General features: G+C 44.8%; 1 protein-coding gene across 1 annotated transcript in view; it reads left to right on the top strand.

Moving 5' to 3' along the window:
* The window catches only part of LOC127552197 ((E2-independent) E3 ubiquitin-conjugating enzyme FATS-like), a 100,310-nt gene extending 86,391 nt beyond the window's left edge, over positions 1 to 13,919 (top strand). The window contains exons 5-7 of the mRNA XM_051982705.1: positions 4,099 to 4,162; positions 12,617 to 12,716; positions 12,809 to 13,919. Of these exons, the coding sequence (XP_051838665.1) occupies positions 4,099 to 4,162; positions 12,617 to 12,716; positions 12,809 to 12,847 (203 nt within the window). The 3' untranslated portion in view covers positions 12,848 to 13,919. The remainder of the gene's footprint in view (positions 1 to 4,098; positions 4,163 to 12,616; positions 12,717 to 12,808) is intronic.
* Positions 13,920 to 21,659: the final 7,740 nt, after the last annotated feature.

Genomic DNA, 21,659 nt, shown 5'->3' with positions numbered 1-21,659 from the left:
GATTGTCTGGCTAATTAAATGATCTCAACAGATAATGAGCTGGGAAATATACTAATGGGAGCTTGTGATCTAGAGAAATAGAAAATCACACCCAATTCCTAGAGATTAACCCTAGAACCTTTAAAGATGTAGCCACATATATCTCATTTCCTTGTTTTTGCAGCCCCATGGCTTACCATGTGGTCTGCCACCTAGTAAACCCTTAATAGAACTTCATGAGCTTGTTTGGAGGGCTCGACCTGCCACAGTTGGTGAGGGTAGAATGTGAGCCTGGGATTTCAATGATGAGGAGACTAGATGAGCATCCAGACTTCCATCATCCTTCTTCCCATTAGGCATTGACATGGGCTGAACCTTTGGGCCTCCCCCAGCTTTCAAATGCTGGTGTCTCAGTGTCTGCACACTTCTCAGTGGAAATTCATTGTATTTATATGCCAATTACAGACTAATTTCTTGCCATTTCATTTGAACCTCCTGCCATTTCATTTGAATCAAGCTTATAGAATAGGAATTATAATCCTGATTTTATGGATGAGGAAACTCACTGGACTTGCTGTATCATTCAGCCAATCTATGATTGAAGCAGAACTTGAATCCAGGTCTTGTTGACTCCTCCAAGTCCAGGCCCCTATCCTCCATTCTTCCCTTTTCTCAATCATTCCTCTCATTTATGCCACATTCATTCATTTTCCTGTAATACACTCAGTCCTGTTTTTCTTCTCCCTTGGCCAACTGGGAAGACCCTGAGCCATTGGCTCTTAGCCATTTACTTGGGCTGAGCTGTAGAGCAAGTCATAAATAGGGCCTTGCCAAGTAGAATTAATGATGGGGACTATGTTCTTTCATGGGCTTGAGACTAAGGTCATACTATAAAAATGGATTTTGCAGAAAAACAAAAATTGATAATTTACTCCACTAATGTTATTAAAAAAAAAAAAAAAGAGATTCCATCTGCCTGGAAGTATAATAATCTGGCAACACCCTTCCTTCTCCCTCTTTTTCACTGAATTTAGACAAGTGACTCTTCTTTGAAAAATATATTAATGACTTATTTTAGCTTTCTTTATATTCCCAGTACTCAGCTCAGTGCTCGGCATGCAAAGCACTTAAAATTACTGGTGATTGATTGATCGGCATGGAACCCAGAAAATATTCCTTCAGCTATCATTTAATTTCATGAAAAGCATTTATTTTATTAAGTACCTACTATGTGTTAAATAAGAACTGGATATTTATATAAAATGGATTTTTCCTTTAAGAACTTGGCCAAGGGAGAATTAGAGGAGATAATAATTATCTCATATAGCATCCATAACATAAGGTTTCTAAAGTACTTTCTGAATAGTTCCTTTATGAACTTATTTTACAGTTTAAAAAACTGAAGCTTAAGTTAAATATTTACTCAGGGTGATCTAGTTAGGAGGTATCCAAATGGAGAGTCAAAGCCTGGTCTGTCTTATGTAGAGGTCAAGTTTATAAAGTATGAAATGGGATCATCTCCCACCACACCCTAAACCAAAGATCTCAGAAAACTATTTGCCAATCATAAAATCATGGGTCTACAGCTGGACATGACCTCAGAGATCATCTGAGTCAACTCTTATTTTAGAGAAGAGGAAATTCAGGGGAATACTTTTTACAGATCCCAAGTCTGCCCTTCTTTATTTTTCTTGGGTAGATCATATGCTTTTCCTTGAAGAATGAGTATGCATATAGAATGCTATCTGGAATGTAAGCTCTTTGAGGGCAGGGAAAACTTCTTTGCATAATGTCTATCATATAGTAGGAACTTTTGAAATACTTAACTGAATCGAGTTGAGTTGTCAATATTATTAGTTGGAAGCAATGTCAATATTATGACTTGGATGTAAGCTCCTTGAGGGCAGGCAAAATGTCTCTCTTATCTTTGCATGATGTCTGTCACGTGGTAGAAACTTTTAAAATACTTAACTGAATTGAGTTGAATTGTCAGTATTATTAGTTGGAAGTAAGGTCAATATTGTTAGTTGGACGTAAGCTTCTTGAGGGTGGGGACTTTGCATTTTGTCTGCTGTCCCCAGTGGCTAAGTAGAATGGTGGGCACTGAATGAATGCGTATTGGACTGGATTGGGTTATTTAATTGCAAATCATTTCTCTCTAGGGACCTCCAAAGTCTCCAAAACAAATGTTTTCGATAACCAAATGCCAAATCTCTCAACCTGGGAACACGCTTTTCCCTCTGTCGTAACTCTGTGGTTTGTGAAGTATGTTCAAATATAGAGTAACTGGTGTTACAGCAGAACCACCGTGGGAGAAACGGAAACACCCACCGTGTCTTCCCCAGGAAGCCTGGAATTCTGCAGATCCATCCCTTTTGGGCCTGGGACTGACTCTCAGCAAAGTCTAACTACAGCAGCTGCCAAAGGGTAAACACCCTCTCAATAACTGTGTCCCCGCAGGGAGTGGGGCAGGGGGTGCTGAAAGAGGATCCTCCCCGCCGCCCCCAATCCTCCCATGCTCCTCGAGTTATGTGGCAATTAATAAAGGGCTAAGAGGCCCCCTCAGCAAAGTTGGCTCAGGCCCACTTCTCAACAGGCCATCGAGATTCTGAAAAGACAAAACAACGCAATGGTGAAATGTCTCATAGTTACTTTTGCCTCCCTTTTGAAAAGCAAAGCAAGGCATGAATTGGGTAGCAGGATTTTTACCTTTCCAGTGAATCCTACTTGTAATTCAATTGAAATTATGCTAATTCCACAATCGCAATTTTCCATGTTGGCTTTTATCTCCTGGGAACACAGTCTACCTTGGGTGTAGCTTTAATGTGAGCTCTGGAGGAGTCTCCCTGCCTGGCTCGATTACAGCTTTGGTGGAGGAATATCATTTTCTGGAAGAAGCTTCTGACCAGGAGCTCTGAACCAACCTAATGGCCATGAGTAATGACCACTACTTCTTATTACCTGAGATGGACAAAGCTAAATATCAATATACACACAGATTTATGTTTATATATACACATGCATATACACACATGTACATTATGTCCATATACACTTGCATATATGTGGACATGTACACATGCAATATAGATTTCTATTTATATGCATATGTTTGTATCTTCACATAGGTGTGTATATACCTGACATACATGCATATATGCCGAGTGGCACTTGGGTGCCATTTTCACCATTTTTGGCTCTCTTTGGTATCACTGGGGGACTTAGATCTAAATATAAATCTAATAATTATGAAAATTTTACCTCCTCTTAGTATTCTTTCCATTTGCATTGTTAAGATCACTGTATATATTGTTTTTCTTTGCTTCATTTTATTGTTTTAGTTCATACAAGGCTTCCCATGTCTCTGAATTCTCTTCACAGTTGATATTTTTTTAATGAAGCAATACGAGTCAGTTACATTTCAAACACCTAACTTGTTTACTCATTCTCCAATCAGTGGGGACCTACTGTGCTTCCGACTCTTTGCTACCACAAAAAGTTAAAAAGGTTTTGCTGTTTTGTGTCTTTTTTTCTATTATTCCCTTGGTTTTATGCTCTAATGTGACTCTTAGATCAAAGAAAATGAACTTTAGTGACCTTTCTCATATCATTCCAAATAGTCCTCTAGATAGTTGGACCAACTCACAGCTCCACCAACAGTCCAACCCATTCATTTTATAGAGAAGGAAGCAGATCCCGCAGATTCTGCAAGAACACTAGTGCGTCAAACAGCAGAGTCCAGGTAGAAACCACATATTCCCCTGACTCTCAATCTCATGTTCTCCCAGGTTGGCATCCTTGTCACGGTAGCCTTATTTTTCTTCTGCCTGAGGGGGACTTGAATTTGAGGGAGGGGTTTTCCATTCTCCCTGTGGTGGTGGCCCTTAGAGGAGTTCTGTGGAAGGATCTCAGTGCCAGCCTCCTCGTCCTGGTGGGTGAGTCTCCTTGGCTCTCTTGGATGGATGTTCATGGCGGTCTGCGGGATAAGGCTGGACATGGAAGGAGAAAGGAGTAAGAGCAAGGATCAGGCTAACTCTCCCATGGGATGCCTCTGTCAGCATCTGCATGATCCAATCCCTGGTGCCATTAATTGATGCTTCCTTGTGTGTTTATTTCCAGATAACTTGTTCAAGCCGAAGGAGAGGTGCATATCAGAGAAGGAGATGCATATGCGATCAAAAAGGTATGGAATGACTTGTGTTTGAGCTCCTTCTGCTTGCAGCAGTCCCGTGTCCACCAGCTGGACTGTGTGTGGCCCTTAGGGAAGATGCGCCCCCAGTGTTTTAGACACCTGCACCCCTTGGAGATCAATGACACAAGAGACAAGGGAGCGGTCCCAGCCTGGATAAGCAGGAGGATGTGGAACTTCTGCTTCCAGCGGTACCAAGTAGGGCTCCATGTGTCAGCCACGCTGAGACCGAACGTAGCACAGGGAGGCGTGCCAGGGTCCGACGGTTCCAAAACAAATCTGAAGAATGGGCAGATCCCAGATTAACTTGGGGCGCCCACCCTTGGGTTCTGGGAAATTCTTGTCACAATTCACATTCAATTAGATTTAATTCGCCAAGCTTTATTAAGCCCCTGCTAGGGACCAAATGCTGGATGATCATGATAAAAGTGAACCAGTCCTTGCCCTCCAGTAGTTTCCATTCTACTGGGGAGGTACAACCTGTGCACAGAAAAGCAAATTCAAAATATATACAAAATGATTTGAGGTGGATATTAGTGGGCAAAAAGAGAGGTTTGGGTTATATATTAGAGGTCCTAGGGAGCTATAGAAGCATCTTGGCAGGAGAATGATCTGTTTAGACCTGAACTTTGAGAACCATGATCTGCTTCTCTCTGGCCCAGAATCAGAACTCTTGAGTTGGTTGGAAACCAGTGAGCTCCTCCTTTATCTGCAAAAGGCTATAGATGCAGCAGTAGCCAGGCAGCCATACTTAGAGACCTCTAGAAAAGGGAAGCTCACTTGGCTCCAAAACAATCTCACTCTACTTCTAAATAATTCATTATTAGCAAGTTTTTCCAGATACCAAGTACGAATCTGCCTCTGCAACCTCGGGCCTATTCCTCCTCCTGATTGTAAGGAGCAGAGAGGGCAAATCTCATTCCCTTCCTTGTGACCCACAGTGTACTTGGAGGCAGCTTCCAGCTACCAAGTTGCCCTGAGTTTTTTCTTCTCCATTATCAACATCCCCAGCTCCTCTCAATGACATGATTCACCATCGATAGTTGCTTTTTGCTCTCCACATCAACCAAAGATCAACACTTGAAAATCAATCTTGGAAGGAAAAATAGAAGGGACAAAATAATAATGACATTAGCTTTTACATCATGCTTTAAGGTTTGCAAAATATTTTACAAATATCACCTCCCAGCAACTCTATTATTATCCCTCTTTTACAAATGAGGAAACTGAGGCAAACATTGACTAGCTTAGGGTCACATCACTACTAAGTGTCTGAGACTGAATTTGCACTCAGATCTTCTTGCCTCCAGGTCCAGTGCTCTACACTGCACCACCCAGCTGCCTAGTGTTCTTTGAAGTTTGGTCCATATGGAAGACAGGTTACTTTGACACATCTCTTCTTCCAGTTCACAGCCTGATCCTCTCATACCAAGTTTAGGAAATAGATTAAGGTCCCACTTGCTAACTCCTCTACTGCGTCCTGGGCGCTTCCCAGCCAGAACAAGCACCATCGTCCCTAACACCTGGTGTTCAGGCTGCCTCTGAGTGAGGATTGAATAATGGAGCAGCAGAGGGAAAGCTCTTATTACTGAAATTTCATTAGTCTGACAAAATATGCAGCAATATGAGAAATTATTATAATTACCCCTAATCTATAGTGCACCGATCTGCATTAATAAAAATGAACACACTTTTCCAGACACCGCCCTTTGATTTTTATTGAGTTAAATTGTTTACTTGGTAATTGGTGAAATCATCCGCAGTGAGGCTGTGGGTAATAAACTGAGAGGGAGGATAAACTTGCCTGTTCCATTAATGGTCTGAGTCACAGCAAGCTGGCACATCCTCCAAATGCCACCGGGTTGGAAACCCTTCCATGCATTCTAAGGCAATGACAACAACAAGGATGATGATGATGATGATGATGATGGTGATGGTGATGATGACGACAATGACAGCCAAATTTGTAGAGCACACTAAGAGTGATAGCCTGCCAGGAATGGGAATGTCGTTTTTAGTTCAATCCAGCAAGCACTTATTAAACTCCTACTGTGTGCCAGGTACTTGGTATACCAAGAAAGAAATGAAACAGTGCTGGCTCTCCTGGGGATTTATATTCTAGTGGCAGACATGACATGCACATAAATAAGTAATTCTAAGATCATTTGAGAAAAAACAGAGAGAGAGAAAGAGAGAAAGAGAGAGAGAGAGAGAGAGAGAGAGAGAGATATCACTGATCATTGGGGATATCAAGAAAGACTTGACATGGGAGGTCCCATGATCCAAAACTTGATAAACACAGCTGAAAGGAGAGAAGAGCTCTACAGAGATGGAGAGATGAGATGCAGGGTGACAAGTTTGGTATATGAAGTGCATGAAGGGACATCCGCCCAGATGGGCCGCCATCTTTACTGACAATGTACTGCTCAGAGTAAGGACAGAATAATGGAGGCCAGAGAGAGCCTGTCTGGAAAGGCAGCCAGGAGCCAAACTAAGAGAGCCTTCACATGCAAAGCGGAGGGACTTTTAATTTATATTGGTGACCATAGGGTCAGTAGGAAGAAGGAAGGTGCCCTGGCCAGACTAGAGCTTCAGGATGATTCTTTTGATATTTTTGTGCAAGATAGATGGGAGAGGGAAAGACACTTGAAGTCAAGACAACAATAAGGATGTTATATCCGTCCAGGTGAAGGGGAAAAGCTCCCAGACCAATGAGATATCCTGGAGACCGGAAAGAAAGGGAAGGAGCAGTTGGACTCGAATCACAGTTTAGCAAATGACTGGACATGATGAGTAAAGCGGAACGAGGAGCCATGGATGAGACGCGAGTGTTGAACTCGGGTCCTCAGAGATTAAGGGAGTGCGGAGGAGGGGCAGAGGAAGGAAGGAGAGAATAAGCAATGTTTCTGACTCGCCGAGCTGGAGACGCCCACAAGACGTACTGGTGGAAATACCGAGCAGGCCGTTGGTGCTGTAGAGTAAAACCTGAGGGCTGGTGATGGGGACTGGGGAGTCGTTGCTATAAGGACGAGATTTTCACCTGTGGGAGTAGAGGAGATCACCAAGAAACAGAATGTAGGAGGAAGAGCAAAAGCCCAGGACAAATCCCAGGGCCCCTCATGCTGGAGTGAGAGAGGAGAGGTCAGGTAGAAGGAGGACCAAGAGAAAGGGTTCTAGAGGGAGTGGTCAATGTCAGAAGGACAAGGAGGATGAAGAGGGAAAACAGCCCATTGGATTTAGAAGTGAAGAAATCTGTCACAACCTTGGGCAAAAACGGTTCTGGAACATCATGAGGTGGAGCCAGATTACAAGAAATTGAGATTTTTCTGGGAAATGGAGAGGTCAAAGACAATGCCTGTATATAATGACCTTGCTTCCTCGCAGTCTGCTTGTGGATGGGAGGACAAAGACAATGACCTCTCAAGGAAGAGCCGAGTCGCCATTTTGCGCATCCCCAAGAGTTACGTCAACCTGAACCCAAACTGGATGGGGGTGACAGGGGACCCACCGGGGAAGTGGATTCCCAGGCAGTTTGTACATAGACAGGTCAGCAGGCTCTGAGAATTGCCCAGAATGCCAAGAGCCTGCGCTTGTTTCGGCAGCGCGTTCACTGCAGTTGGGCAGAACATCAGGCGCGTAAGGGACTCTGCAGCTGGGATGTGGGAGACGAGGCTCTTTCTGTCTCCATGCTGCCTCAGGGCTAACCTCTCCCTGCAGATCCAGTAAAAGAATCCCAACAAGATCATGAAAATCCGTCAGAATCAGAGAGAAGGCAGAGGTCCCAGATAACGTGGCGTCCTTTCTTGTGGTTCTGCCCTCCAGGACCAGCAGCACAAGTCCAGGCTCCTTGACCAGAACAGCCTTTGAATGCTTGAGAAGGCAGGATGGGATAGAAGTCCTGGACACAGAGTCGGGAGAAACCTTGGGCAGAATCCCTGGCCCCGAGACTTAGCATCCAGTCACAACCTGTCTGAACTAAGCTCCGTGACGCAGCCTGTACGATGGGCGACGTCCCCATCAGGACCGGTGGGCAGGAAGCCCCTGCAAACCTGAGCCTGCTGCAGGAAGGGCCGCTTTTCCCATCGTGCTTGCGGCCACGTTATCCTTGGGGTTCTCTGGTTTCCCCCACACTTCTCAGAGGACGTTGGTCTCTGCTCCTGCACAAGCCCATCATCCTCCCTAATGGGTGATGTCAGGTGCTGGAATCATATTCCGGATGTGACTGGGACACGCTCCCCGGGAGTCTGTGTGCCTCTGGGATCCAAGAGGGTCTCAGTGGCAGAGTAGTGCAGTGAGTGGAGGCAGGGGCTTGAGGTCCAAGGATCCGGATTCAAGTGCTCCCTCTGACACAAAGTGACTGTAAGACCCAGGCCAAGTCAAGTAACCCCTCATTGCCCCCCAGCTACTTCATTAGAGATGGGGATACTAGTCTATATCCACAGAGAACATTTCCACACCAGGGCCGCCCATCCTGCACTGATAAAGTCTAAACCTGTTTTTAAGAAAAAGCTCACATCCTCTTAGATGGCCATCCCCGTGGCATTGAACTTCTGGTCCACTAAAATCCCCAGATCATTTTCATGTGAATTACTCGACGTACATCTCTGCTTGAGAGGTCCTCGGAGAGCAATTCACTTCACGTCACCCAGCCCGATGAAACCAGTCACCGATCACCAAACATTAAGAGCCTACTGTGTGCCAGGCACTGGGAGTAGAGCCCAGTAGTCCTGACTACTAGACAAAGCAGCTATTTTTTCCAACGTGGGTTCCTTCTGCTTAATAAATCCAGCGAGTCCAGCAAGAGGTTTGCAAAACACTCTACATGTGCTCTCTCACTTGACCATGATCATACCTCCGTGAGATAAATGCACTATTGGGTCATTTTACAGATGAGAACAACAAGACTCAGAGTTTATCATTTGTCCAGGGTCACACAAGCAATTCATGTGAAGCGTGGGTTTTGCACCAAGAGTTTCCTTTCTAGAGCCACTGAGATAGGCTGGGTTTTCAAGGTCCTCTTACAGATATAATCCAACAAAGACAGAGTCGCTCCAAGGAGCCAAAGGATTCAGTTGGGTTTCCTTCCCACCAGCATCCCTTCTGTTTACCCCTGGGTGACCCTGGGCAAGTCACTTAAATCTGCCTCAGTTTCCTCATATGTAAAATGAGCTGGAGAAGAAAATGGAGAACCACACTAGTATTTTTGTCAAGAAAACCCCAAAATGGGGTCAGGGGTCAGAGATGACTGAAATTACAATAACAAATTAAGCAGAAATGTTCAGTTGGCTATCATGAGGACAGAAAAACAATCATGTAAAAGCATTCATAATGTTTCACTTACTCCAGTTATTGATTGTATTAGAGGAAATAGCAAAAGTCTTTGCTGAGAATGACCCAGCTTCTGTTCAGAAGACAGGAAGAAGACAATATCAAAAGCTCATCTGAAACCTGACATTGTATGGTCAGTAAGAAGAGGCGAATGGGGAATAGAGGAAAGCAGAAGAGAGGCAAATTTAGGCTCAATATCAGGAAAAAAAATTCTTAACAATGAGAGCTCTCTGAGAATGCCTCATGAGGTAGTGGAGCCCCCATCAGTGGAGTCACCCAAGCAAAATATGAATGAGCACTTGAGGATCCACTGAATTGTCCTCTTCGAGTATAGATTAAGTTGGATGGCGTCTGGGGTCCCTTTCCATTATGATATTCTGTGATTCAGTAAATAAGAAGCAATGGATAAAGATTGTTGAGAAGCAGCTTGTGGTTCAATCTGTCTAAAAATCTTCCTGTAACAAATATTTATAGCCCTTTGAATTTGGAAAGCTCTTTCCCTACAATAATCCTGTGGGCCGTGATTATTTTTCTTATTATATGTGAGGAAACTCAATCAAAGGAAATCTCCTAAATTCAATCTACTAACCAAACAAATATTTACAAATGCCTACTCGTGTACCAAGCACTAGCAGCTAGGTACTGGTGATAACAAAGACAGAAATGAAATAATTCTGCCTTTGGGGAAAATAGCATGGACCTCGGTGAGGAGATAACAAAATATATACAAAGTGAGAGGAGAATCACGCCCAATTATCTCGCCTTCAAATCCATTGCTCATTCCACCTCACTGCTGCTGCTAACAATTTGAGCAGAATGGGTTATCACCAGACGTGTGTGTGTGTGTGTTTGAGAGAAACAAAGACTGAAAAAGAAGCATTTTGCAAAACTTAATGCCTTACACAAATGCTACCTGTTATTCCCCCAATTTTATGTAAAGGAAAAAACACATGAGAACAATTTGAGCCTCTCCAGAGTAGAAGAGGGTTGACTTGGGACAGTGTGTCTGCCCTCTCTGAAAAATTAGGAATGGGTCTTCAATCAGTTGGATTTTTATAGGAAGGCTAGATGACCACTGCCTGGAGTGTGGAGCTGATTTCCTTAATCAGGGCCAGGTTGAACTGGATGATTTTTGATAATTCTGAGATTCTCGTATTTTCTGATGAAATCACTGGGTAGCTTCTTTGCCTTTCATTTGGACTAAATTATTTCTCAGACCTTTTGCAGCTCAAGTTCCTGAACTCTTTCTTTGGGAATGAAAATAGTGCCCTTTGAATGCCTCCTTCTGTTCAATACCATTCATTCTTATTTCTCTAGCACAAGAAGCTTCAAAAACCCTTTCTCACAGCACTCCTGTAAGTAGGGAGGTCCTAGGATTGTTATTTCCACTTAAGGTTAATTAAAATCAACTTCAGAGACACTAGGGCACAAGGTCAGAACAGTGAGAGGCAGGATTTGAACTCAGCTCTCTTGTGACTTCAGATCCAGTGATCTTGCTACTAGAGTCTCCAGCTCTTTTTTAGTGGATCCTGGGAGTATAGGGAGTTACTTCTAAATCAATTTCCTCTCACATTAAATAAACTCTTCCATCAATCTCTTTTACCTTCTCTGGCACTCTGAATAATTTATCTGTATATTTGCATTGATTTGTTATATATTTTTTACTTTATATGTATGCTATATGTATATATGTATGTATTCATACACATCCATCCATATAAATGTGTATGTACATGGATGTGTATGTGTGTGTGTGTATATATATATATATACACACACACATCCAATCACATTTACATATACATGAGTGTTGGTGTATTTATATATATGGGTGTATTTATATATATATGTACATATACACACACACATGTGTATGTCTATACATACATATACATCTCTCTCTATATATCTATCCATGTATGTTTGTGTGTGTGTGTGTGTGTGTGTGTGTATAAACAGACACATCCATCCTTATTTTGGTCTCTCCCACCAGAATGTAAGATTCTTGGGAATTGGGATTTATTTTTCATTCTTGGGACTTATATCTCCAGAGCCTAGCATAGTACCTGGCACATAGTAGGTGCTTAATAAATAAATGCTGTTGATGGATTGATTGGTTAAGATGCATAGTCCTCTGGGAATCAAGGAAAATCAGACACAGAGGAACATACCTCTAGAAATTAAAAGAACGTTAAAATGCATCCAATCTAATTCCACCTTACTATAGATGAGGAAACTGAATCCTAAAGAAGTTACTGACCTGGCCAAAATCACACACTAATAAATAACAACGATAAGATTTGAACTCAATCCTCTTTCTCCAAAGTTAATATTTCTCCCCAATCCCATCTTGAATCTGCTTGTCATAACATTTAATTTTTATAGAATTTCTTTATCAGTATATGGTTAGCCAATAAAAAATTGTGTTTTCCCTTTAAAATTTAGATTATTGCTTACTATAACAGGCAACTTATTGGTAGATTTTGAATCCAGAAGAGCTGGGTTCAAGCTGTCCCCAGACAACTGTGGTACTTTGGACAAGTGTTTTTACTTTCCCAAGACAGTGTCGTCCAGTCATGTCCGACTTTTTCTGGCCCTATTTTGGCATTTTCTTGGCAAAGATCCTGGTATACATTGCCATATCCTTCTCCAGCTCATTTTACAGGGCTATGTGACTTGCCAGAGTCTCACAGTTAGAGTTAGTAGGTATCTGAGACTGGATTTGAACAACTCATGAAGTTGAGTCTTCCTGATCCCAAGTCCAATGTTCTGTCCACTATGACTGCCCTTTCTCTAAGGTAGTATGAGTAGATCATATGAATAATTGGAGACTGTAAGGTATAAGTTTAGATCTATCTCATTGAATATTTTGTAAGTGTTTGATGCTGGACAAGGCCCAATTTCTCTGTGCTCAGTTTCCTCATATCTAAAACGAGCGTATTAGATTTGTGCACTAAGTAAGCTGTAAGATCCCACTTTGTAAATCAGCTGCAACCCGTGTTGATAGAGGGAGTCGTCCTGCAGATGATATGCCGCCATATTGATTCTAGGCCTAGAGACTATCATGTAGAATTGAATCCATTCTCGTGTCTATAACCCCAATTTCTGAATGTATTTCAGAATCTATAACAACTTGCCTGAAGTGAAAAAGAAGAAGGAAGAACAAAAGAAAAGGGTAATTTTACAGAGTAATCGATTACGTGCTGAAGTCTTTAAAAAGGTAAGGTATCTTGGAAAAGTTTTCCACCCTTGCTCCCCCCCCATCCAGCCTGACTCAGAGCTGTGATCTCTTTTTCCTTTCCCCCTCTCTAGCAATTACTGGATCAGATCCTCCAGAGGAGCACAGACTGACTGGCAAACCCCACAGCTGCGACTCTGGGGATCTGGGAGGACCTCCAATATTGCATAGCCAATGAAAGTTAGCCTTATCTTCAACCCCCCAACCCCTGACTTAACCTAGGGATTTTTCATCGTGGAAGAAAGCTCCCCTGATTTACAAAGTGAGCAACAGCACCAGCACCCAGAGGAACGACGACCGACACAGCGAAATATCCTCTGTCCCCTGTGGGGGGGATGTCTCTTCTCCCTTGGAATGTCACTGTTTGCTCCTGCCTTGCCCCCATTCTGACCCGGGAAGTGTTGATGAACTTTCTGGTGCATAAAAAAATTACAGGGGGCCTTGTTTTATTGTCTGAATTATTTTCTTTAACTTTTTAAGAACCGAGGCTGTCCTTTCATAGAAGCAGTGATCTTCCCCTCCTTCTCCCCAATGTCAGCTCCTCCACCCCAAATTTGCTCCTTCCCAGCCATGCTTAGGAATTCTCCAGAGTAGCCTGATTACCATGCAAAAGCAGTAGCAGCAGAGATTTTCAGGCAGAGAAGTCTGAACTGGACTCTGGAAGCACTAGGGAACCACAGAAGACTTTTGAGCATGAGTGTCATCAGTTCTATGCATTCCATTATGCAGGGGTCTGAAGATAGAATTGAGGCTGGAAGACCCACGAGGTGCTTATTGCAATAGACCAAGGAGACAAGGATGAGAGGCTATCCTAGGGCAATGGCGTTGATGAGGTCCTCAGGGAGAAACCTAATCTAGTTAGGTCAGCAGAGCTGAGCTAGGAGAAGGTAACATTTCCTTGGCAATGGGACTCCCTATACCTTATCATTTCCTTTTGTCATTATGAGATACCTTAGTCAGAACAAGTACCAATTTTGACAGATGACCTGTGAACAGAAATAGACTATGTACAGCTGGGGACAAATCTAGGGTTTTTGACCTCCAAAAAACCTTTCTGTTTTCAAAAGAGTAATATTGTCCTTTCAGACTTTTACAGTTTCTTTTATTTATACGGTATATTTTGGAATTTATAAGGGAACCTAGTTTTTACAACAAAATGGAAATAAATATTATTTGAAGCCTCAATATTTTGGTGTTTTTGTTTTCAATTTTTCTCTAATTAAAAGCAAAGCTCCTGTACTAGACTATACAAAATATTTTTCACGGGATCTCCCACCCAGCAGCTCTCAGAGTCTTCTAAGACCGACCTTCGGCCATACTGGAAGGACACAGGATCTCCCCAGAGTCGGTCCCATGCTCCCCATCACGCCTTAGTTGTGATGAATATGTCGAATAATATCTCTGATCGCGTGAGGAAACTCTCCAAACCTGAGCCCGACAGCCACACGCACCATCACCGGGCCTGTGTTTGGGAACTTCCCCAGTTTGGTCGGAAGCTGTTTCCTGACAAAGCCTTGGAAGGCCCTTTGGGCCACAGTAAAGCATCACAGAGGAACTTTATGGAGGTAACTATAAAACTGACTCCTAAAAATCGATATAAAACAAGGTGTTATGTGATGTCCTGGAGGGAAACGCTGTTATTGATGGGAACTGATGGAAGTCTTCCTAGAAGCATCGGCATTTCAACTGGACACCAAAGGATGGGAAGTAATTTAACAAGTAGAAAAAACAAAGAACGCCCCTGTGTGAGGAAGCAGCATGAGAGAAGAACAAAGGTGAGAAAGTAAAGGGCTTGTCTGAGAGTCAGTGGGGGGGAGACTGAGTCAATTGTCCACGGTATCTGGAACACAGTAAAACTTAACTGACAGGCTGGCTGGCTAGTTCACTTTCACTGAATCTATAGGGACAAATCATCTAGACAGGGCCAAAAAAGCAACCAAGGCATCAGATTTGAGACCTTGTAAGATGGCAAAGAAGTCTGAACTTGACTCGGGAAGCACTAGGGAGCCCCAGAAGACTTGAGCGTTCTATGTTCAGTTCTATACATACAAATTTTCCAGCTGGCAGTGGTTTGAAGATAGAATTGGAGGGAGAGTTCTGAAGCTGAAAGATCCATTAAGTGTGTATTGCAATAGTCCAAGGAGGCAACGATGAGAACCTGTTCTAGGGTAATGGCATTGATGAGGGATGGGGAGGGAAATCCTGGAGGTAGAATGGACAGATGGGAAGGTTAGGAAGGGGAACCTTCCCTTTAACTCAGCTCAGTATTCATCAGTACCAAGTATGCTATGGGAGGTGCTGGATTCAAAAACCACAGTGTGTCTATTGAAGACAAAGACCAAGTTCCCCACGTGGAAACAAACAGTGGGGCCCCTGAGAGGAAGAGAAGGTTCTTTCAGAGAGGACATCTGGCTCCAGGTCTCTGTCTTCACTCTTGGAAAATCCAGTACTCTCTACTAGCAAGTCAAACATCAAAACTCTCTCTCACATTTAATCCCAAATGTTCATCTATACTAGTTATGGGCTAACCACTTAACACAACTACCGGCTTTCATGAAGCGCGTTGTGGATTTTCAATGTGGGAATGCTTAATTATGTATATTGTTACAAGGGCTTTGTAATGGGCAAGAGATGATGAGTGAAGAGAAGATAGATTGTTTTTGTTTATCGAAAAAAATAAAATTTCATTTAGATAAAGAATTAGGGGAATAGATTTAAGAATAAATATATGTCAACTTGAGAAGAAAATTCTAGTAAAATTTTCCAGAGATAATTATTAGCTGAGTTGTCTGAGGCAGAAAGAAGGAAAACGATGGTTTGAGGATTCGTATCCCCCCCAAAAGCCCAGGAGAAAGGTGAGCTTGTCTTTGAGATTTGGGTTTTTAATGCAAAGATATGACTATCAGATAGCCAGCAAGGAGATCCACTAGTCAGCTCATGGCTCAAATCCGAGCTGGGAAACGTCCGAGCTGGCCCACAGGACCCCGCTTTCAGAGGGCCTCTTCTCTTTCCAAGGAGCTACTTTTCTGATGATCCTAAGGCCAGGATCCTTCTCACCAGTTTCTAACTGCAGAATTTTTCTTGAGAATCATCTAAATTTTCAACTCAATTTTCTTAACCAAATATTGAAAGTGACAGGTATTCTCAAATGACACCTGTTTGTGTCTAGCATAAAGAACACGATCCCGATCTCGGGTTTAGAGTAAGGCTTCACAACTTGCTCGCTGTGTGACTTTGGCTAAGTCGCTACCGGTAATTCAGGGGCTTCATCTGTTACATGGAGGAGTGGGATTGAATGATTTTTGTCACCCCTTCAGCGTTGTCATAGAATCATAATAGTAGAGCTTAAAGGGACCTTAGGGACAAGCTGCTCCCGTTTCCCCATTTTCCATACAAGGAGATGATCTCAAAGGAAGTTTTTTCTGGCGAGACAACCTGCTGGATCTATTTCAAGCCACTCATAGGACCTTGGACAGGTCCTTCACCTTCTCAGGTAAACCTCAGTCTTCTTGCTTGTAAAATGGATGAATTGGACTACAGTGCTCTTGAATTTCTCTTCCAGTTCCAAGCCTCTGACGTTCTGATTCTGGAGGGGAGGCACCCAACCATTCACTGCTTCCAGGACTCAGGAGCTCACCTCCTGCTGCCATGTCCCCATGGCTGGAAAGTCCCCATCTTGACTGATAATTCTTGTTGAGTCATTTCTGTTATGTCCAACTCTTCATGAGCCCATTTGGGATTTTCTTGGTAAATATACCGGAGTGATTTCCTTCTCCAGCTCATTTCATTGAGACCAACAGGTTAAGCGACTTGCCCAGAATCACACAGCTAGGAAGTGTCTGTAGCTGGATCTGAACTTTGACGATTCCAAGCCCAGGGCTCCATCCACTGCACCATCTAGCGCGATTTTCCCACAGCCCGGCCCAAATGTCACTTTCTTGGCACCCCTTTCCCCCCCACAATGGACACGTTTCCACTGATATCTAATTAGTTGTGCACTTGATGCTTTTGCTCTGCACTAGGAAGCAAACACCTGGAGCACAAATTCATGAACTGGGGTTTACTTTGGTCCCCGTAGCTCATCCCCCGCCTAACACGTAACCAGTGCTGAAAAATGCTTTAATTTGTCGACTCCAAAGCGCCCCCGACCTTCCTAAGTCAATGGAGACAGCCAGAAGCCGCCGTTACCAGCATTATTTTAAAAGGACCCCAGTTATGCAGCTGGGCAGTCGGCTGAGCCGGAGCCGCACGAGCCGGAGCCGTCCACGTGGGGCCGATGTGCATCTCTGCGGCTTCATTCTGAAGGAGCAGTTCCTAATTTGGTTACTTGTCCTTTCCACCAGTTAGTAATGGGATAATGGAAAAACAATTGGTTTTCCCAGCCAAGGTCTTCTGCCAACCAAACTTCCTGGAAGCTCTGCGCTCCCAGAGCCTGAGTCAGCACATGCTTCCTTACTCAGATGTCAAAATACTCTTTGTGAAAGAGCCAGGGGTTCAAAAGGGGTTGGATGGAATCCCATTGGTTGAGAGTTGAGATGCTCCCGTCTCCACATTGGTTGGGATGGAGGCGAGAGGAAACGGCTCCGGACTCTGGCAGTTGACGGTGGCCGTTAAAGCTGACCAACAGACTGAGAATGCAGGCTACCAGAGACACACCGAGGGACGAGGCGGGAAGGGAGGATGCCAGGATGTGGCAGCTGGAAAGGAAAGGGAGAAGAAAATAAGAACAGGGAAAGAGAATGAGAACCCTCGGGATCCTGGGTGCCGCTGCCCAGCAGAATGCCACCTGTAGACCCAGCAGAGCCTTTTCTTGATCTCTGCTTTCTGGGTCCCAAAGCTTTCTCAGCTCCCAGTTTCTCTTGGCTCATTCCCAGCTGTCTCAGTGGCCGGATGCTTCCCAGTTTTACGTTTTGGGTGTGGGCCTGGCTCACTGTTAGGATCACTCGTGTTCTATCATTCATCTCATGACCGTCCCAGCCGGGACCTTGGGAAGAGGCAAGGATGGACAAGAATCATGTCTCCTGGTCACAGATAAAGGGAGAGTGGAACCGGGCAGGGACTGCCCACGTACTGTATACAGTGACTGGGGCTTCACGCAGGTGAGGGAATGGCAGAAGGGAGAAGGGACACCAATTCCTTCTTGGGATTCTGCTCTGGAGCTGGCTCAGCGCCTTTTCCCTTCAGTTGTGGGTCTGGTGTAGTCTATCCTGTGAGAAAATGACATGGATACGGAGAGAAGTTCCCATGTTCCACATAACCACCAAGTACCTTACCGCTCACCCCACGGACACTGCCCTTCCCCCTGTCTGTCTGGACCTGACCCCCCAGAGAACAAGGAGTACTCTCTGGGAGTTAGCCCACTCGTCACTCTGGGGCTGGGCTGTGAATCATAATAGGCAAGAATCCAGCCCATGGCATCTTGTACCTGCTTCCCACACCACCCACTCTGCCCTGCCCCCAGCCCCAAACCCCCATTATCACCACACCTTGACCCTTTCCTCCCTTTCTATTTGGCTCTTGGCTCAGCAATAAAATCAGTGCTTCCCTTGCTTCCCGAAAGGCTGTCAATCAAGTGCCCTAGATCCCCACTCACCAGTCTGGGACTTTTCACCCCGAGAGTCCTTCCTTGGTCTTTCCCCACCAGTGGAAGCTCTCTGAAGGCAGAGACCGTCTCCTTTCTGACTTTCCTCCTTCACGTGTAGCTGACATTTCATTCCTTCAATTTATAGGAGGGCTTTGTGGGAAAAAACAGAGGAAGAGAAAGGCAGTAAAGGGAGAAAGGGAATACTACTACATCAACTGTATTTCCAGTTCTAGAATGGGCTCCTGCCTCAGTTGCTGGCTGTCTAGCCTAACCAGCTGCCCCCGGCCACAGCGATGACTAATGTGGCTGACGGCCTTGGTCCTCCCTCCCCAGCTCGGTCGTACGTCTGCCTTTCTGGCTGGGCTCTCAGGGCATGGGGACAGCAGCCCCAGAAGTCATCCTGGCCCTAGAAAGGCAGTGGGGCAAGGAATGGTTCAGGGGGGCCATCCTCTGGTCCCCCCTCGGCCTTCTGCTTATATTTCCTGCCATCTCGGTGCAAGTCCTCTACCTTCCTGCTGGTCTCTGGGCCAGGGAACAAGGTTGCAGGCAGGCATGAGCCCATTCTCAGCTCCTGATTCCAGCAGATGCTTAAGGGTGGTTGGGGACACCTGTCAGCCTCCAGAGCCCAGGAAGAGAGATGACTCTACATCGCAAGCTTGGCCATTCGGGGAATAGAACTATCATGTTGTCCATCCTTCAAGAGTACTTCCAAGGACAACACGGGGGATGTCTCCTTGACTTGCAGGCTGGGTGCCCAGAGTCGGGGATGGCTGCTGGATTTAAACAGACTTCTCCTAAGCTCAGTCCTTCACCTCAGAGACAGAGCTTAGCACCTAGTTAGTTAGCAACGATAATTTTGTTTTATTTCTTAAAATTCAATTTTATTTTCAGGTCTGCATTCTCCCCCTCCCTCTCCCAACTGAGAAATCAAAATATGGTCAGACAAGGCAAATTTCTGCACCGACCGTGAAGGCTGGCTAATTTGAAAAAAGGAAGCTACGGTTTTGCTAGGGTCAGTGTTGGGAAAATTACCCATGCATATGCTTTGTAAATAAAAAGATTTAATAAAAAAGAAAATATAAAAAAGGAAAAAAAGAAAAAAAAGAAAAAAGGAAGCTGCCAGGTGGTGATCACTCCCTTCCTCCAGCAGCCGTACCCCAGGTGATCTGGCCCAGCCTGCTCCCACCGTGGCCTCCTCGGGGTGCATTGTGGACCATCTTCTCTGGCTATACACGGTGCTCACTGTACTTCTGGCTAGTAGAATATGGAGAAGAAAGATTCAAGCCTGGATAAAATCACTTTATTAAACAGCACTGATAGTTTTTTTTTTTTTAAAGCAGCATCTGCAATTCCAGAGACTTTGATCTGATACAAGTCTGAATAAAGGGGATGCTCCCATGGAAGCCCACAGAGCTCCTCACGCTTTCTGTGCCCAGAGATGCCAGTCAGAGCTGGGGCATTTGCTCAACAGAGGCTGAGTGACAGAGCCAGGGCCACCAAGGCACCCCTGCCCATGACTAAATGCCATTACAGGAGACACGTTAGTGACCACCTGACACCACATTCGTGCTCCCCACAAAAGCTGCCGCCGGGAGCCCACAGAAAGGCTTCTCATGTCGGGTTTTGCCTAAAAATACAACGAGAGGGACGAGTGGTCTAGATTTAATTATAGACCAACATGAGAACTTTTCAGTTCTGATTTCAGCTGAAGAAGCTAAAGAGTCCAGTCCTTTTCGTTCTGTGTGATGCATTTCCCTGCCGATGACTAAGCCAGGGCCCCACCCTGGCCACAAGGACCTTGGCAGGGACCGAATGAGGGCCAACGGCCTCAGGCTCCTGCTGGCTGCTGATGCTTTTCTTCTTGGGACTCTCAGGTGTGTTCTGGCAGAGGAAGCCAGGGGCCACGCCACAGCCAACACGAATGAGGGATGCCCATCTTCAGAGACACGATGGCTTTCTCAAAGCCAGGGAAAATTCAGTGAGGAAGGGACCCAGTATGATGGAGACTGAATCCTGTGTGGGCTTCAAAGCCCTCCTGCCCTCAGTCTCCTACTTTTCCAGCCCCCTCACCCCTTGCTCCTCACCCCCAGTACTTTTCACACCAGTGACAATGGCCTCCTTGCTTCTGTCCTCATTCTATCTCTTGATTTCATGCGTTCTCTTTGATTGTTCCCCATCCCTGGACTTCTTCCTCCTTTTCTGCCTCCTGGTTCCTCTGGCTTTCTTTAAGCCTTTCTCCTGGTGATTTCAAAAATAGGAACCCAACCGAAAGACTCTGCCCTTCCCCGTAACGCCATCTTGATCGTAGAACCATTGATTTAGAATTGGGAGGACCTCAGAAGGCATCTAATCCAACCTATTCCTTTTGCCCAGGGAAAGTGTCTATTTGTCCATGATTTTACAGGTATAAAGTACCAGAGCTAGGATTAGGACTCATTCTCTCACTTCAAATTAATTATCCTTTTCCCTCCATCATACTGGATCCCAACCTCCGAGGAGCATAGATTTAAAGCTGCAAAACTCCTTAGAGTTTTAAACCCTCCACTTTATAGATGAGGAAACTGAGACCTAGGGAGGCTGGCTGTTGCCACAGGTCACACAGGGAGAAAGAGAGGGAATAAGCATTTTTAAAGCATCAACGACATCCCAGGCATTGTGCTAAGTGCTTTCGAAGTGTCATCTGCTTTGATCCACACAGCAACCCTTTGAGGTGGGTCCTATTATTGTTCCATTTTACAGCTGAAGAAACCAAGACAAACGAAGTCAAGTGCCTTGTCTGGGGTCTCCTACCTGGTAAGTGTCTACAGCTGGATTTGAATTCCCATCCTCCTGACTCCAAGCTCAGTGTTTTATGCACTGAGATTCTTCATGAGCAGTAAGTAAACTCCCAGATCTCATGTCTTTGCCCCCATACCACACTATGTCTCACCTCTGACCCCTTCCACATCTCTGCATCTCTGAGGGACCCTGTTGTTTGTGACTGCAAACGTGTCTACATCAAAGTGGAAGGATAAACAGGTCAGGACCATGACCCCATCATTGGGTCATTCATCCCATTTCCTCTATCCATAATGAAAGATGGAGGATGATCTCACTCAAGGCTCGAGTCCCTCCCCCACTCCCAGTGGCTGAGTGATGGATGTGTCCGGCCCTTCTGGGCTGCCTGGGGTTTGTAAGGGGTCTTTCCCTCTCCCCTCTTTCCCCCTCCTCCAGCCTTGTGGGATTTCAAAGACACTAAATAAAGGCCTGAGGCTTTTAGCATTATTGACTGGCTTGCTTCCTCCCTAGAAACCAAGTCTCCAAATGACATTGAAAGGGGCTGAGTCAGCTCCCAGCTCAGC

This window comes from Antechinus flavipes, chromosome 2, assembly GCF_016432865.1.
Source record: "Antechinus flavipes isolate AdamAnt ecotype Samford, QLD, Australia chromosome 2, AdamAnt_v2, whole genome shotgun sequence".
Classification (NCBI taxonomy): Eukaryota; Metazoa; Chordata; class Mammalia; order Dasyuromorphia; family Dasyuridae; genus Antechinus; species Antechinus flavipes.
This window is presented reverse-complemented; position numbering and strand designations above follow the sequence as displayed.